This window comes from Phascolarctos cinereus, unplaced genomic scaffold (genome assembly GCF_003287225.1).
Source record: "Phascolarctos cinereus isolate Bilbo 61053 unplaced genomic scaffold, phaCin_HiC Scaffold_726;HRSCAF=1367, whole genome shotgun sequence".
NCBI classification, from domain to species: domain Eukaryota; kingdom Metazoa; phylum Chordata; class Mammalia; order Diprotodontia; family Phascolarctidae; genus Phascolarctos; species Phascolarctos cinereus.
This window is the reverse complement of record NW_027556098.1, coordinates 353,010,671-353,029,727: the sequence shown is the minus strand read 5'-3', so window position 1 is coordinate 353,029,727 and position 19,057 is coordinate 353,010,671. Positions and strand designations below refer to the sequence as shown.

The window sequence follows — 19,057 nt, the reverse complement described above, 5'->3', positions numbered from 1 at the left end:
TGTGAAACACAATCAGGATAACACAAGATTTAGCAGCTTCTACATTAAAGGACCTCAGGGCATGGAATATAATATTCCAGAGGGCAAAGGAGATAGGATTACAACCAAGAATCACCTACCCAGCAAAACTGAGTATAATCCTTCAGGGGAAAAAAATGATCTTCAGTGAAATAGAGGACTTTCAAGCATTCCTGATGAAAAGACCAGAGCTGAAAGAAAATTTGACTTTCAAATACAGGACTCAAGTGGAACATGAAGAGGTAAACAGGAAAGAGAAATCATAAGAGACTTATTAAGATTGAACTGTTTACATTCCTGCATGGAAAGATATTTTAACTCATGAGACTTTGTCAGTATTAGGGTAGTTGAAGGAAAAAATTATATGTATGTATGTATGATAGATAGATAGATAGATAGATAGATAGATAGATAGATAGATAGAGGGCACAGGGTGAGTTGAAGATTAAGGGGTCATATCTGGAGAATAAAATTAAGGGATGAGAGAGGATGATACTCGGAGAAGAAAGGGAGAGGTAGAATGGGGTAAATTATCTCACAAAAAAAACAGAAAAGTCTCTTACAGTGGAGGGGAAACAGGGGAAGGTGAGAGGGAATGAGGAATCTTATTCTCATAGGATTTGGCTTAAGGAGGGAATAACATACACATTCAATTGGGTATGGAAATCTGTCTTACCCTACAGGAAAATAGGGGGAGAAGGGGACAAGAGAGCAGGGGGATGATAGAGAGGAGGGCAGATTGGGAAAGGGGTAATCAGAAGCAAATACTTCTGAAGAGGGACAGGGTCAAAAGAAAGAATAAAATAAATGGGAGGGCAGGATAGGAATAAGGGAAATAGAGTTAGTTTTTCACAACATGTCTACTATGGAAGTGTTTTGCATAACTGCACATGTACAACCTATATTGAGTTGCTTGCCTTTTCAATGAGGGTGGGTGGGGAGGGAGGAAGGAGAAAATTTGAACTCAAAGTTTTAAAAAACATGTTTAAAAAATGTTTTCACATGCAATTGGGAAATAAGAAATACAGGAAATGGGGTACAGAAGTCTATCCTACTCTACAGGAAAATAGAAGGGGAAGGGGATAAGAGAAGGGAGTGGGGAGAGGTAGAAGAGAAGGCAGACTAGGGGAAGGGGTATTCAGAATGCATGCCATCTTGGGGTGGGAGGAGGGGTGAGATGGGGCAAAAATTTGGAACTCAAAAACTTGTGGAAGTGAATGTTGAAAACTAAAAATAAATAAATTTATATTTAAAAAAATATGTTATATAGTTAGATTCAATATGACCTGACAAGTGAATGAATGTGGAGGTGGGTGTGAAGAAGAGGTAAGAGTCCAACATGACTCCATATCTTCAAGCCTGGTCACCTGGAGGATGACGGTGTTAGCCACAGAAATAGAGAAGATGAAAGTAGGAGTAGGTTTGGGGAAAGAGACAAATGTATTTGAGACATGTTGAATTGGAGAAAATGGTGGAAAACTCAGGTGGAGCTATCCAGAAAGTACATTGGAGGAAATGGATACTACTTTCTTTTTTCAATAGCCTGAGTTCTTAAAGGCAGCCATTGTTACCAACAGAGATGACATCTGATTTAATCCATCTCCTTTCTCTTGAAGGAAATTTGAGAAAATCTAACAATAAGTAATTTCTTGAGTAATAAATCTAGATTTTATTATCAATGAACATAACTTTATAATTAGTTCACATGGCATGAGTGAAATATGATACTAATTGCCATAAGACATATAAAATTGTAGATAAAATAATAGATTCATAGAATCTCAGAGTTGGAAGGGACCTCAGAGATCATCTAGCCCAACTCACTTATGAACACATGTCCTTTCTAATAATACCCCAGACAAGTGATTATCCACGCTCTGCTTGGCAAATTCCAACAATGGGAAACTCACTAACACCCTGTGCCAATTTTAATCATTTGTGATTGTTAGGAAGTTATTTTTTATATTGAAGTGAAATGTGATTCTCTGGAATTTTCTCCTCTCGCATCTAGTTCTGCCCTTTGGGCCCTCTGGAATTAATCAATTCGCTATAAAGGTTACACAAGTTCAGAAACTTTTTGACCAGAATACATTCTTAAGTGGTTGATAAAATCTTTCCCTCTGTATGTATTCCCTCTGATCTATGTGTGTCTCTCTCTGGCCTGTGCCACCCCTCAGCCCATTAGGGACTTAGCATGTTGTGTGTGGACAGTGGATGATATCTTCTTGTTCTCTAGTCTTGGCAATATGGATGACACTTCCCTTTCCACATTGCTGCCTCCCTCTACTTCTTTGTGCACCGGGCCTCACCATACAGGTCTGTATCCTAAGGTACGTCCTACTCTAGTCTCCATGGCCACTTATTAATACAAAGAAACACGATCATAGACATCACAGCAAAATTTATCCTGCTCTAAAAGGAACTGAAAATGGTTGAGATAACCTGTTGTCCATGGCTAAAGAGGCCTTTATAGTACCTTTGTCCTCCCTTCTCCTCTATGTCCACTCCATAATACCACACTTTGGTCACTGATTTCATCTTCAGTTATTTTTTTCTAAATATCCCTGGTCCATTATTAGGTATCAAGGCTGTTATATATTGATACCTCTATTGCATGACCTTGACTATATCAATTTCTGGTAGAGCCATTTTAATATACATATTCACAGAACTATAGAGTAATAAACTTTCAGGATGCAAAACAAATGGGGGAAAGGAAGATGCATTTATTAAGTGACTACTATGAGCCACACACTGTACTAATTCCTTTATTTGATCCTCATAAGAACTTTGTGAGACAAGGCTAATATTATCCCCAATTATTACAGTTGAGGAAACTGAGGCACAGAGAGGCTAAATGGTCACATAGTAAGGGTCTGAAGGTGGAGTTGAACTGAGGTCTCCCTGAGTGTAGAATCAGTACTCTATCCTCTGTAACACCTCATGGCCTCTAGACAAACAAATCTGAGAGGTCATCTAGTCCAACCCATATATACAAACAAGAATCATTTCCACAAACATCCCTGATCATTCTTCTTCACTTAAATGTCTCTAGTATCTTCTAGGGCATCCCATTCTACCTACAGGCAGCTACAACGGTTATAAGGTTTTATATTTTATGTAGCCATAATCTGCTTTTTTCTATAGATTGTACCTTTTACTCCTAATATGAGTCTCAGGGATAAGCAAAATAAATCTAATCAATCTTTCAGATGACATCCTTCAGATACTTTAAAATAATTATCATACATTGGCTAAGTTTTAACCTTTCTTCCCTTTCACCATTTGGCTATTGACATCAGTGTATTACTGGGGAAAATCTAGTGACAGTGACCTTTCTGATTCTTTGTTGTTGTCCCAGCCAGTCCCCAGATCATAATGTAGAGGGGTTGGGACAAGGAGGACTCTGTTGTGGGGTTCAGCCAGTACCATTAGCTAATTCTGGGAATAGAATTTGAAGACCAGTGTAAGAACTTTGTCTATAACTGATCTAGGTCAAAAGATTATATATTTAGAGCTGGAAGGGACCTAAGGGGCCATAGATTCCAATCGCTTCATTTCACACATAAGGAAACATGTGTAAGAGGGCCAGAAAGTGACTACTAGACTAAGCTCACAAATCTAATAAATGTCTAAGGCAGGATTTGAACTAATCTTTCCTACTGCAAGTCAAATACTCTGTCTAGCTGCTGTATTACCTGGGTGCTTCAGAAATGTAGTCTGAAGACTTTGAACTACAGAGCCCCAAAGTGTTACTGAACTATTTCATATGAACTCCATTTTGACATCCATCTGAATTTGAACTTGGGTTTTAGATTCATAAATATAATATCAATTCATCTGTGAATAAGAAGACATCTGTAACTAGAAGGAGGTAGTACCAAGACAGATGGACCCTGTAAATAAAAATGTATAAAGGGAAAGGAAGGTAAAGTAGGATGGATTTTAGTAGAAATAGAACTGAACTGGGAGTCAGGAGACCTACATTCTGGTTGCTGCTCCGATACAAAAGACCTGGGTATCATTCTGGGCTTCTCATTTTAGAAAGTTGGAACTGAAATGAGAAGGAGCTAGAGTTAGAAGGAGACTTCTAATTGTAATATTCTATACAGGGGAAGAGAGGAGATGAGAAGGTGAGAAACAGAAGGAATTATCATTCTCTAACCCTTTGCCAGAGTTGTGGACCAGAGTTGTCCCCAGAGAACCCATCTCTTTCCTAAATTCTTTGATTGAGGGAGTAGGGTATTGGCTTAATTAGCCTGCAGTGCTATTCCCATCAAACTCTGAGTCACTAACTACCCAATGGTGTCCTGTGCCTTATGAGATGACAAAGAAAACCACTGAGATAAAGAGAGAACCTGGGGGAAAGTATCTTCCATTTCCTGGATAATAGTTAGTCTTTCCGAACAAAGATCTTCAGAATGCCCTCCTGAATTTGCTTAGTCCTAACTCCATAGATGATGGGGTTGAGTGCAGGTGGGACAACCACATATAGATTAGCCAAGAGGATGTGAATATATCGGGGAATATTCTGGCCAAATCGGTGGGTCATAAAGGAGAAGAATGCAGGTGTGTAGAAGCACAGCATGACACAGACATGGGAGCCACAAATATTGAGAGCCTTGAGCCGGGCATCACGAGAAGGGAGCCGAAAGACAGCGCGGAGGATGAGCATGTAGGAAGTAGCTATCAGGATCACATCCACTATTATGTTAGAAATCACCATCAGCCCATAAATGATATTAGCTCTGATGCTTGCACAGGCCAGTCGAGCAAGGCCCATGTGTTCACAATAGGTGTGGGGAATGATATGATGCCCACAGAATGGCAGTCGCAGAATAAGAAACACAAATGGGGTAACCAGAATTAGGTTCCTCCCAACAACAACTGAGGCTAATATGATGATGGTTTTGTTGGTGAGAATCACAGTATATTGGAGGGGATTGCAGATGGCCACAAAACGGTCATAGGCCATGGCCACCAAAAGAACTGTCTCCATGCCGGTAAACATGTGAATGAAGAACATCTGGATGAGACAACCAGCAAAACTTATTTCCCTCAAGCTGAACCAGAAGATGCCCAGCATCTTGGGAATGGTGGATGTTGACAGACCCAAGTCAATCATTGACAGCCTGGCTAAGAAGTAGAACATGGGCTGGTGGAGACTGCGTTCAGTTTTGATTACTAATAAGATGGTGACATTCCCCACAAGTGCAATCAAATACACGAGACAGAAGGGAAAGGCCATCCAGATGTGTATACCTTCCAGCCCTGGGATCCCTAGCAAGAGAAATGAGGAGGGATGGAATTTGGTGACATTCACAGGAGACATAGTTCTAAGCAGTAATAATAGGCCACAAGAAAGTAGAAGGGCTTGCCTCTCTTCTAAGGCCTTCTGGCAACCAGGCCCTGGAGAGACACAAAGTACATCAGCTTCAGTCAACAACAAATAATAATAACTCACATTTACATAATGCATTATTATTTACAAAATGTTTTCCTTCACAGCAACTCAATGTGATATTGAATGCAAAAAATTGGTTTTTGTTTATTTTACAGATGGAAAGCATGAAGTTTAGACAAGTTAAATTAATTTTTGAGGGCTATCCAAATAGTATAAGAGCCAGAGTGTGAATGCAAATATTTTTATTTCAAACCTAATGTTCCTTCTCCAGATTTTGCAATCTGGAGAGCTGGAATCAAATCCTTTTTTTTTTTTGCTCATAATAGTTTCTTGACTGTAGGCAATTCATTTAACTTCCCTGATCCTCAGTTTCCTCATCCTGGATAAAATTATTTATACTACTTACCTCATAGGGTTGTTGTGTGGAAAAAGTTTTCTTGAAATTGCTATGAAAATATAGATTATTACTATACCCTTGTATTATATAATATCTATTAACATAATATGTATATTTTACATGCAATACTTTTACTATACACGTATTATTATAATATTATATATTATTCATTACATCACAACTTTTCTCACTGTTCAAGAGGAAATAGGTATTTTTGAAGGTTGACAGAATTTCTTTCTCCATCCTCAGGGCGCTCGACTTCCTTCACACAGTGTGCTTAGCTTTCTTTGCCTATTATTAACATCAATATTGTTTGCCTATTATTCTTACTGCTTCTAATAACTCCTACACCAATGTCACATCCTGGTATGGAGGTGAACCTAGGTTCTCATTGATCCTCTTGGAGTACAAGGTCTGGCAGTTCTAACAAATCTGGAAAAACTTTGGATGAAGACCCAATGAGGAGGTCTATATCTATTTTCTGAGGTATAGCCTAGCTAATAGGTAATATTTAAAGTTTGTAAAGCACTTTACAGTGACTATCCTATATGATGCTCACAACAACTCTGGAAGCAGGGATACTTACAGAGATTAAGAGATTTGCCCAGGGTTGCACAGCTAGTAAGTGTCTGGGGGTATGATTTGAATTTGAACTGTGACCTTCCTGACTTCAAATCTAACATTCCATCACCTAAACCTCTTATCTAAGTTTGGAGAGGCTCATTATAAAATTGGCCACAGGTTGATGATAATGACAATGATCATTTAATTTTTTTTCTGCAGCAACTATTTGATACCCTTTAATGAAATTGTAGAGAAGGATTGAAATTCTTCCTGACAAAAATGAGAAAATCTTGATATAAGTATTCTGATTAGGAGAACAACTCTTCCAGGACACAGACTGAGTTTTCTAGTCCCCTTCGTATCTTTCCACAAGGACCTCGGGACAAGGATATATACAGAAACCTTTAGCCAGAGTGATTGAAAGACTGATGGCCAGTGGCTCATTTCTGTTACCTTAGATTAAGGAATATGGGGGGAAAGATGCGGCAGTGAGAGGAACAGCCTCAATAATGAATGGGCTGCACATATTCCTGAGCAGACTCCTAGAATAACAAAGAGTAGCAAATCTCAGTCTAGACAAATTGCATAAATCCTACTATGCTCAAAATGGACTACCATATGCATTCAGAAGAATGGATTGGAATAAGGCTGGTTTGACTTTTTTGGAGGGGAGAGATGAGGAGAAATCAGACATTAATAATGTTAGGGTATCTGGGGTTTCCCCGAGATAGTGACTATCTTCTACAGTATTTGCTTATATTTGATGGTTGATATGACAATAAAGATGGCGACTACCAAGTACAAAGATAATTGGGTGGCTATCTCTACTTCTTGTACTTCCTTTGCATTGATGTCTCTTGCTCTGTGTTCATTCTCCATCTAGATCTGGCACTCTCCTTTCTCTCACCAATATGCACTATTATTTTTTCCTTACTCTACTCATCTCCTGTTGATTCCAAATTTCATTCTACCCAAGAGAGATAATCTCTGGTGTAGGAGAAGCATAGTATCTTTCTACAGGAAGAACCTCAGGTCCCCTCAGGACCAGGAAATATCTAGTTGGACTCCATGCTATTTACTACAGGCCCTATATGTATATATGATTGTCTGACATTATCTTCTGAGAACCTTAGGCATACACACACACACATATGTATATGTACACATATACACATGTATGTTTATGTATAAATAGGCTAATATTTATATAATAGATACTATGTGATAGGCACTGTGGTAAGCACTTTACAAATACTATGTCATTTGATCCTCACAACAGCCCAGGGAGGTAGGTGCTATTATTATCCCTGTTTTACAGATGAGGAAACTGAGCCAAACAGAAATTAAGTGACATGCTGAGGGTCACATAGTAAGTGTCTGAGGCTAAGTTTGAACTCAAATCTTCATGACCCTACATTCAACTCTTATCCACTGTGCAACTTAATATATATATTATATGAATATATATTTAAAGTACTGGGAAACACCATCCCTGACCTGGAAGAGTTGCTAACCTAATCCCTATTTGAGACATGATTGTTTGTGGGGTGGGGAGAGGAAGAAAAGCACATTAACTGAATATCAATCATAAGATTACAAAGATGTCCTACTCCAGGAAGGTCTCCTGTCCTAGGAAGCTGTCAAACTGTCTTATAGGATTTATAAAATGAAAAGCTTTTAGAGATCATTTATTCTTTTTTATATAAATGAGGAAGCTGAGGATCAGAGATATTAGGACATTTTTATAATATCACATTGGAAGGAAGGAACAGAGTAAGCTCAGTTTAATTCAGTTCAACTCATCAAGCATTTATTAAGTCCTTCCCATTTTCTAGGCATTGTATGGTACAAAGATGAAACGTTATTTGACCTTAAAGGGCTTACAATCATTCTGGAGTCAGGATTGGAACTCAGATTCTCTCAGTCCAGATCCAGATCTTATTTACAGCTGCATCATCCTGCCTAAGAATCCGGTAGAAGAATATGAGACATAGATGAAAAAATAATAACCAGTTCATAAGCTAATAAGCATTTATTAAGTGTCTACTATGTGCCAGGAATTGTGCTAAGCCAGGGGCCTACCAAGAAAGACAAGAGATAGTTTCTGCTCTCAAGTAGCTCACAGTCTGACAAAGGAAACAACATGCAAACAGCTATTTGCTAATAAGCTATATAGAAGATATATTGGATTAATCATCAGAAGGAATGCACTAATATTAAGGATTATCAGGAAAACCTTCCTGTAGAAAGTAGGATTTTAGCTGAGCCTTGAAGGAAACCCAGAAGTGGGAGTGAGAACAAGAACATTCTAGGTGTGATGAACAGCCAGCACAAATGGACAAAGCCAGTGAAATATCTTCTGTGAAGAACAGTAAGTCAGTCAGAGTCACAGAATGTATGTGCATGTGAGGGTGTATGTGGAGTTTGGGGATAGGTAGGAAACTATAAGAAGACTGCAAAAGCATGAGGGACCCACATTAATAACGGCATTGAAAAAATAGAGGATTTTATGTCTTATCCTGGAGGGGATAGGGAGCCACTGGAGTTTATTGAATGGGGGAAGGGGGTGACATGATTAGGTCTGTGCTGTAGAAAGATAAATTTGAAAGATGAGTGAATGATGACCAGAGTTCGGAGAAATTTAAGACAGGAAGATCAAAGAGAAGGCTAATGTGATAGACTAGGCATGAATTAATCAGTTCCTGAACCAAAGTGGTGATAATGTCAGAGGAGAAAAAAGGACATGCTTACGAGAGATGTTAAAAAGATAAAATCAGGGCAGCTAGGTGGTGCAGGATAGAGCACCAGCCCTGAAGTCAGGAGGACCTGAGTTCAAATCTGGCCTCAGATCAAACACTTGACACTTACTAGCTGTGTGACCCTGGGCAAGTCACTTAACCACAATTGCCTAAAAGCAAAAAAAAAAAAAAGATAAAATTGACAAGATTTGGCAACGTATTGGAAATGAGTGGGGAGTGAGAGTGAAGAATTGAGGATGATACTTAGGTTGTGAACCTGGGTGACTGGCAGGATGGTGGCGTCCTTGACAGTAATAGGGAAGTTTGAAAAGGGAAAGGAGGATTTGGGGGAAAAGGCAGAATTCAGTTTTGGACATGTTAAGCTTAAGATGTCCACGGGATATCTAGTTGGAAAAGATCAGTGGGCAGTTGGAGTAGTCATAACAATACATTTCTCACATTTCTATAGTGCTTCAAAGTTTCCAAAGCACTTTAAGTATATCATTTTCATCTAACATAGGAGGAAAACACATACTATATACATTAAAGAATGAGCACTTTAGAGAATTTCAAAACAAATGGTTATGTGACATCTAAAATGGAAGACTATTATCAATGAGCAATCAGGAAAGTCTTCCTGAATGACATAGCATTTTAGTTGTGTTTTAAAGAAAGGCTGGAATTTTAACAGGTGATGAGATGGAGGGAGAGTGTTCTAGGAATAGGAAAAACATGGGCAAAGATGCTGAGCTGGAACAGCAGAGGCATGTTGGTGAGTAGGGTAATGTAAGATGATGAGAAACCTTAATGTCACAAAAAAAAAGCATTTGAGCCTCTTTTTCCACTGTAATCATTAGGGAGACACTAAAGACCTCAGATTTAATGAGTAATGTAACTAGTACTGATGCATAAGAAATATTATAGCTTAGACATGAAAGGGAAATGATGAAGACTTGGTATATCACTACAGCAATCATTCAAGGCAGATAGTAATCTGGGTCTATATTAGGTTGATGGCAGAGGAAATAGAAGAGGGAACATATATCAGAGATGTTACAAGGGTAGAATTGTCAGAAATTGGTAACTAATTAGATATGTGAGGTAAGGGTGAGAGAAGAACTGAAGATAATATGAAGGTTTCTAATATTAGAAACAAGAGGAATAGGGTTATCACAAATAGAAAAAAGTAAGGAGTCAGAAATAAGATCAGGCCTAAGTGAAAAGAGAATAAACCTGGTTGGTGTATAAGGTCTTATCTTTTAGAGTGAAAAAGGATCCTTGATCTAGAGTTGTAAGGGACGTTAGAGTTTATCTAGCCCAACCCTCTTATCTTACAGACAAGAAAACTGAGACCCAATGAGGTGTGGTCTATCCAAGGCCCCATAGATAGTAAGTGAAAGATGGAGGATATGAACCCATGTCCTCTGATTTCAGAGTCAGTGTCTCCCATGTTGAAATTGAGATACTAGTGTGAATTGAAAGTGGAGATGTCCTACAGGCAATTTGAGATGCAGACCTAGAACTCTCAAGAGAGATCAAGGATTAAAATAATAGATTTGGAACTTATATAAAAAGATGCAATAATTGAAGTTGTAGAAGTGAATGAGATTTGTAAGAAAGAGGGGAGTAAGAAATGTAAATGTTCATAGGACATATCATTAGGGAATATCTGCATCAAAAGTTTGGAAAATAAAATTATGGTATAAGGTAGGAGAGCCATGAGAATTATAGATTATTGCTTGTAGTGTTAAGTGCTGCAGAATGCAAGAATGATGAGGACTAAGAAAAGTCTGTTGTTTGTTGATTAGGAGTCATTAGAGATCTTAAGATAGTAATTTCAATAGAATGATGGTAAGGGGATAGATTCTGTGAGGTAAAAGCCAGAGGGTAAAAAAAAAAATTGAGGATAGTGCTGGATAAGGAGGAAATAGAATCACTGGGTATAAAATATTTTTATTAGAGGTGAAAAAGAAGAAAGAGATGAAATGGCAACTACATGGGATTGAAGAGTCAATGGAGATTGTTAGGGATTATAAACTCACACCTACCAGAACATATTGGTAGGAATATGAGAATAAGACAATAGTGAGGATGAGGTTGCTGCTCTCAGGAGGATCCACATTTTTGTCTTTCATACCTAGATCCCTTCATCTTTTCCTTTGTGCTATGATTGTGCATGCTATGCTTGCTAATTATTTTATAACAGACATTTTTAATGTCTGTTAATATATCTGAGTACTGTAATAAGCACTGGAGAATCCCTGAAGGAGCCTGCATTTTACTGGGCACACAACATAGAGATAAATTAGTATGATGTAAACAAAATGTTTGCTCTTAAATACCTCTTCAGTAGAAGAGATTCTCTCAGTCACTCTTCCTCAAACCTCTAAGACCCCATATTCCCTGCCCTGGACCTAGATACAGACTCTGTCTTTCCCATTCCTTACCTCTTTATTTCTCCACCCTACCATGCATTGTCTTGGAGCAGATTTACCTACCTCAATGTCTGCCTCAACGATAAATTTAGCTGCTTTCATCCAGCAGGTGAGGTCTAAGATTCCTTTGTTTTGAAGAGAGAGGTTTTTTTCCCCTAAAGCTGCAACTGGGGAGCTTTATTGAATCTCTCTGCAGTCTGTAATATGGGGTTGGGAGAATACTTGTCTCCAGACACAGGAATGGTATTACTGCCACTATTCACACATGGGACTCCTCTTCCTCACACTCAACCCCTATCACTTTTCTGAGTATATTTCTTGGGTCCTAGGAACTCTATGATTAACACTATGGCTGCTGGAGGGGAAGTAATGAGTCAAGGTAAAGGAGGAGGAAGACTAGATAGTTTAGGGGATTTCATCTCTTGTTTTGAATTCTCCTCCATCCTGCCCTTAGCAAGACTACTTTATGTGCCAGACCCTTCTACATTCTAAGAGTTGTAAACGACCTCAGAACACATTAAGTTTGTTGCCAAACCAAAAGATGAAAGTCATCTATAACATCTATCAACAGAAAGTCATTTAACTTGTGCTTGAAAACTTCTAATTTATGCACAGGTCACCTTATAGCATTGTGGTACCATCCTGAGTCCTAGGAGAATGATCACTGATGACTACCTTTTCCCAATCAGGGATCCCCTTTATGCCATTATCTTCATTCAATTATTTCTTTCCTCCTTCTGGATCCCTGAATTTTAGTCTAATGACAGGGCTTTTTAAAAAAATCCTCAGCAATTCATACTCAAGATTATCTGTGCCAATTTAGTTGAATTTTAACACCCTATACACATAATCCTACAAACTAACCAGATCATTACCCTAATCATGAGTCTTGGAAGTAGAAAATCAGAAGGCAAAAGATATAATCATCAAAAAATTAAGATAATTGATTCCTCATCACTATAATAGTAATACAATTCACTATAATCCTCCTTTCTTAATAGTGCTCAAAAAGAAATATCAGATTTTCTCACTGGCATTGCCTATTAGCACCTTGAGGACAGGTTCATCTTTCCACTGACAACTGACAGACAAGTGGATGTAGACACAGCTTGTTGGGTACTTTTCTCACTTCCTTCCCTATTTTGGAAGAGATTAAAATGGATTGAAAGAAGTTAAATATAGGTTTACCCCAAAATTGTAGAATTGTGACTATAGAGGTGAACATGTCCACCAAAATGGTACTGTACACCCCTGTGTTTTATAGATGAAGAAACAAAAGACCAGATCATACAGATAAAAAGAACTATAGTCAGAATTCTAATGCAGGTTAGTTGATTCTGAATCTATACATACTACCTGTCTATGTTTTTTAAAAATTGAGTTGGAGGGGCAGCTAGGTGGCACAGTGGGTAGAGCACCGGCCCTGAAGTCAGGAGTACCTGAGTCCAAATCCAGTCTCAGACGAAACACTTGACACTTACTAGCTGTGTGACCCTGGGCAAGTCACTTAACCCCAGTTACCTAAAAAAACAAAAAAAATTGAATTAGAGCTGAGCAAAGGATGGATTGGAGTGGGGAGACATATGAATAAGGGAGAACAATCATGAGGCTATTGCTGTTATTGAAGCATGAGGTGTGTAGGGCCTAAACTAGGGTGTTGGCCATGTAGGTGGAGAAAAGACAGGTAGGGAAGATTTTGTGAACATCATAGCAATGTGTGGAGCAAATGAGTGAGGAGAACACTAATTCTGAGCCTGGGCAACTGGCAAGTTCATAGTATTCTCCATAATAATGGAGAAGTTTGGAATAAGAGAGGATTTATTTTGGGGTGGGGGAGATGGAATGATTTAAAGATAGCAGAAAAGGATATGTTTGAAGGCAGGAGAGGATGAGCTAGTACATGAGCTATGTACATAGTATATACATACTGTATAGATTAAAGATAAAAGGGGCTATTTGGACCCAAGTCTTCCCATTTTGGAGGTCAGCTCTCTATTCACCATGCCATATCACCTCTTCAACTTTTTAAGTGGGCTTATTTTCTGTGAAATAAGAAAAAGCCCTCAAGATACCCTTGTCTGTCATGTCATTCTTTTTTATAGAAAATCTTCAAAACTCTCTCCCATATCTGCTTGGTCCTGACCCCATAGATGACAGGGTTGAGGGCAGGAGGCACGACTACATAGAGATTGGCCAGGAAGATGTGGATGTAATGGGGGATGTTGTGGCCAAAACGATGAGTGAGGAAGGAGAAGAAGGCTGGCATGAAGAAGGCTAAGATGACACAGATGTGGGAGCTGCAGGTATTGAGTGCTTTGAGTCGAGCATGCCAGGAGGGGAGGTGGAAGACAGCCTGGAGTATCCTGGCATAAGAAATGATGATCAGAAGCACATCCAGAAATAATATGGAAATATTTCCCAGCCCAAAATAGATATTGACTTTGATGCTGGCACAGGCCAATCTAGCCACACCCATATGCTCACAGTAGGTATGGGGGATGACTCTGTGCCCACAGTAAGGGAGTCGAAGCAGGAGAAATATACTAGGAGCTATCATAAACAAGCTCCTTAGGAAAACCACCAGAGCAATGAAACCAATGGTTTTGTGAGTAAGGATCATGGTATAGCGAAGGGGGTGGCAAATAGCAACATAGCGGTCAAAAGCCATGGCCAGCAGTACAATGCTCTCCATGACTGTGAAAAAATGGATAAAGAACACTTGGGTGACACAGGCTCCAAATTCAATAGCCTTCAAGTCAAACCAGAAAATTCCCAGCATCTTGGGGATGGTAGCTGTGGACAAACTCAAGTCAATTCCTGACAACATGGCCAGGAAGTAGAACATGGGCTGGTGGAGGCTTCGTTCAGTCTGAATTGTATACAGGATGGTGATATTTCCCATGAGTGCAATCAGGTATAAAGCACAGAAGGGGAAGCCAAGCAGATGTATGCACCTTCTAGTCCTGGGATTCCCAGAAGCAGGAAGAAGGAAGGATGGAACTCTGTGTCATTCAAAGAGGGCATTTTTATGGGGGCTACCAAAGATCATGATCATTTCTGAAGTATCGTCCATCTAGAGTGATAATTCACCATCTCCTTCTGGAGTCCTGAAGAAATAAAAGAAAAATGTTAAAATCTTCTGTGTACTTTTACTATTCAAGAGAATCTGATAAAGGAAGTATCTCCATCTGCTGTCTTTCCCTATCCTCTCATTTCTCTGTATCTTCAGAAACAATCCTTCAAGGATGTGGTACCATTTAATACCTATGGGTCATTAGCTGCTATTTCCTCTCCTTCCTATGGATGTAATCTTTCAGATCAGAAAAGGGGATAAAGTCAATGGGGCAATTGAGGAAGAAGGAGAGATGGGTCAGAATCACCTACTTTAAGACACTCAGTTGTTTTCTGTAGTGCTACAATCTATATCCAGTCTAAATAAATATAGGTATGATCTTGGGCATTTAACTGCTTGATTAGTGAGTCAAAATTTTTACAGGTACAATAGATATACGAGAAGCCCTGTTCTAGACACTGGGAAGAATGCAAAAGCATTAGAGGATCTGTTCTATGCTGTTGTGAATAATAGCATAGAAAGGAAAATGCTCTCTCTGTCTCTGTCTCTCTCTCACACACACATATACACATATACAGACACAATAATACAGTGTAAAGAATAGTAGGCTATCAGTCAAGAGACCCAGGTTCTAGGCCTGATCTTGTCACTGATTAGCTTTGTGGCCCAGGGGAAGTCACTTAAACATTATATGTCATGGCTTCCCCTGTTATAAAATGATTGGGTAGAACTCACTGACCTCTAATTTTTTTTTTCAGCTCTAACATTATATGGTTACTTATAAAACAAATTAGAGTAAAGGCTAAGTTAGATTTAAGTAGAAGAGGCTTAATAAAGTAAGCTTTGCACAAATTGCTCCCAAAGATATACATAAATTGGTGGAAAATATAGGAAAGGACATTGCAAGGTAGAGAGGCTGAGCAAAGGCCCAGCAGCAAGCCTTTTTAAGGAATTGGAGGAGGATGGGATTGGCCTTGTCATCCAATGAGCAGAGAAGATAAAATTAGTCAGGATTAAAGGTTAAATGGTATGACCCTCACAATTGGGTGCAGTAAGTTGCTAGAAGATCAATCATCTTGCAACATCAATGTCCCATGGGGGCGGGGGGCGGGTAGCACTGTCTGTATCTTACAATGTTACAGTGAGGACTTGACTAACTCAGCTTAGGAAGTAGAGGAGTGTGTGGGAGGTAGTTTAGGGTTAGGGATGAAGAAGTATGAATTACGGGAAAGAGGTATGAGTAGTGAGATGTCATCTGAGAGGAGAGATTTGAGAGCCAAACTAAGCAGGACATCTGCCTCTCACAGAATCCAGCTGTCATGTTGCTTTGAAGTTTTCACTTTGAGAGGCTAAATATTCCATTTTGCCCTAATGATTCATATCGGGCATACGTTCGTATTCTTTCACAATTCTCAGTCATTCCCGTCCAGTTGATTTAATTGGTACAGAAGCCACCTTGTGAGGAAACTTGTCTCCTCCATTCAATTGTGATCTTCTCAAGGTCAGGGACTGTGTTTACCTTTCTTTACATCCCTAGTGTAAAGCACAGTGCTTGTGCCACAGTAAGTAAGACTTCTCCTTCTGACCTGTCTTGCCTTCCAATCTTTCTCTGTGTCACTTACATTCACCTAGTCTCTCATTTGCTAACCTTGTTGTGATCTTGGGCTTTTTATTTTGTCCCAACTCTTATAGTCACTCAATCACCAAGCCTGCCAGTTCCCCATTCATATCATCTCTCCCACATTTGGGAGAAGCTAAATGGTGCAGAATATGGTACATCAGTCATGTCTGGCTCTTTGTAACCCCATTTGGGGATTTTCTTGGCAAAAATTGCACTAAACCACTAAAGTTCTTTGCCCTATCCTTCTCTAGCTCATTTTACAGATAATGAAACCGAGGCAAACAAAGTTAAGTGACTTGCCAAGAGTCACACAGCTAGTAAGTGTATGAGACCAGATTTGAACTCAGGAAGATAAGTCTTGTTGAATTACAGTTAGGAACATCTGAATTCAAATTGTGCCTCATACACTTACTAGCTGTGTGACCCTAGACAAGTCTTCAGCTTAATTTTCCTCACATTTAAAATGAGGGAGTTGGATTCTATTTCTTCTAAGGACTCTTCTAGCTCTAAATCAATTATAACACGTCGTTCCTTTCTAATCTGATTGGCACTGAAATGGTAAAAGACTTGATCTATACCCATGTAGCCTATTGTAATGGCAAAACTATAGGCCTTCCTGCCTCTATCATCTTTCCTTCCAATGGTCCATTTTTCTCATGGCTGAAAGAATTTGTCTTATGCATAGTTGTGGTCATAACACAACTCATTCAAAAATATCCCATTACTTCTTACTAAAAAAGAAGTGCCTCTACTGACCATTCACGGCTCCACGCAGTCTAACAATATTGTACTTTTCGAGCCCTATCTCATATGACTCACTAACAAACAAACCAAATTGCATCTTTCTACATCCCTTTAAAACACGATAAAATCTCTTAGGTCCATGCCTTTATCTAAGAATTCTGTTGGCCTTGAATTCCCTCCCCCGGCCCTCTCAAAGCCTGTTGAATTTCTGCTCACTTTTTGAAAACTAACTCAAATTCCAATTTCTCCAAAACCTAAAAACAAAAACTTTCCTTGCCTGGCATCCTATTCTTATTTGATAATTTTCCCTCTCAGACTTTATATAATCCTTTGTTTTGTAATTCTCTAATGCACTTATGTAATATTTGTGTCAAATGGGATTGTTTGTGCATCATTTGCATTTACTAGACCATAGATTCCTTGTGGTTAGGGAGTAAGTCATTTGTATCTTCTCCAGCACCTAGTGGAATGATGGAATGTTAGGGCCCCTAACAATTGTTACTATTAGTTTCCAGAATTGAACACGCTACTCAAAAGCACTAAGATCATGGGAAAGCTCAGCAGTGCTAACATTTCCCTCTTCATAAAACCTATGCTTCTGTTAATGTGATGCAATATCAAAATATATCAGTTCTTTGGCTTGCTATGTTATGCTAATTATGACTCCTGGCTTACAGTCTACTAAAATCCAAGTTCTTTTTAATATAAACTGCTGTCACATAGAAAGTATCCTGTACTTGTGCAGTTCATTTTGAACTTTAGTGCATAACTTTAGATTTTATCAAATCCAGCTGGTACCTGGATATTAATAAATCCCATCATTCATTCAACAAGCCTTTCTGAGTGCTTACTATGTACAAAGATGCAAAGATAAGTCTCTTCTGTAACATCCTTGACTAGTTCTCTAGCCTCTAGACCTCCAGTGATATAGAGAACACTGTAACATCCAAGTTATCCCATTGCACTTTGGGACTCCAGCAACCATTGGGAATTTTTTCATTGATAGCTCACAAACCTTACACTCATTGCTCCCAGGTAGTAAATAGTTCACCGGACCTGGAGTCAGAAAGTCCTGATTTGAAAGTCAGCCTCAGATACTTACACCAGTTGTGTATTCTTGGGCAAGTCACTTAATCTCACTTTGCCTCACTTTCCTTAATAAGAATATTAGCACCTGCCTCCTAGAGTCTTTGTGAGGCTCAAATGAGATAATATTTGTAAATTGCTTTACCACAGTGCCTGGAATGTAGTAGGCACTATATAAATGTTTATTCCCTTCCCCTCTTTGATCTAACAGAACAATTCCTTTCCCTCTCGTATCTGAAATCTCTTTAAATATTTGAAATCACTAATTCTTTAGGTTAATTATGTTAAACATACTTAAAACCAGGCCTTGAATAACATGATCTCCTGATCTCTCATCATATTAGTTACCTTGTTCTAGAAGGATTAAAAGTTGTAAATATTTTTGCTAAAGTCTGGCCATCATCAGGATTGACATGGATGCCAAACTCCTACATGAGGCCCTTCCTGGGCTACCTCTTCATCCCAACATTGCTCTGCATGTGCTTTCTATATATTTTATGTTTTTTTCTATGTAAACATGATTTCCCCCAACAAAATGTATGATCCTCATGGGCAGGAACTGGTTTTTGTTGTTGTTCCTGTTATTTGTTTTCTTATTTGTTTGTGTATCCCCAGCTCTCAGCACCTGGTGCCCCTGAAAACTAGTATATCCTTAATAAATGCTTGTTGAATGAATGAAGGTATGGATTCACTGTCCATTGCCTCCTCTTGCTTAGGAGAGCTCGTGTAATACAGTCAGCTCATTATTGCTTCTATTCTCCTTTCCAATTACTCTGAAAAAAAAAAGGATATCCATCACCCCTTCCTACTCTGGTACATGGATTTCCAAATGGAAAATGCATTATTCAAAAGTGAACAAATTAGATTAAAGAGGTGGTAGAGTGGGCAATATTTAATTACAAAAGACCACAGAGCTAACACCTATACATATATATTAAATATGCACTATATATGTATATATGGATACATATACATAT

At 38.8% G+C, this 19,057-nt stretch overlaps 1 protein-coding gene and 1 pseudogene across 1 annotated transcript; both read right to left on the bottom strand.

Annotated features, from left to right (window-relative positions):
- Window positions 1-4,411: 4,411 nt before the first annotated feature.
- LOC110200506 (olfactory receptor 52E4-like) lies at window positions 4,412-5,941 on the bottom strand. Its single transcript, XM_020975885.1, is given in 2 exon segments — window positions 4,412-5,354; window positions 5,922-5,941. Coding segments are annotated over 2 exon segments (963 nt in total).
- A 7,701-nt stretch (window positions 5,942-13,642) lies between these two features.
- On the bottom strand, window positions 13,643-14,580 carry LOC110200510 (olfactory receptor 52E8-like; annotated as a pseudogene).
- Between the last annotated feature and the right edge of the window lie 4,477 nt (window positions 14,581-19,057).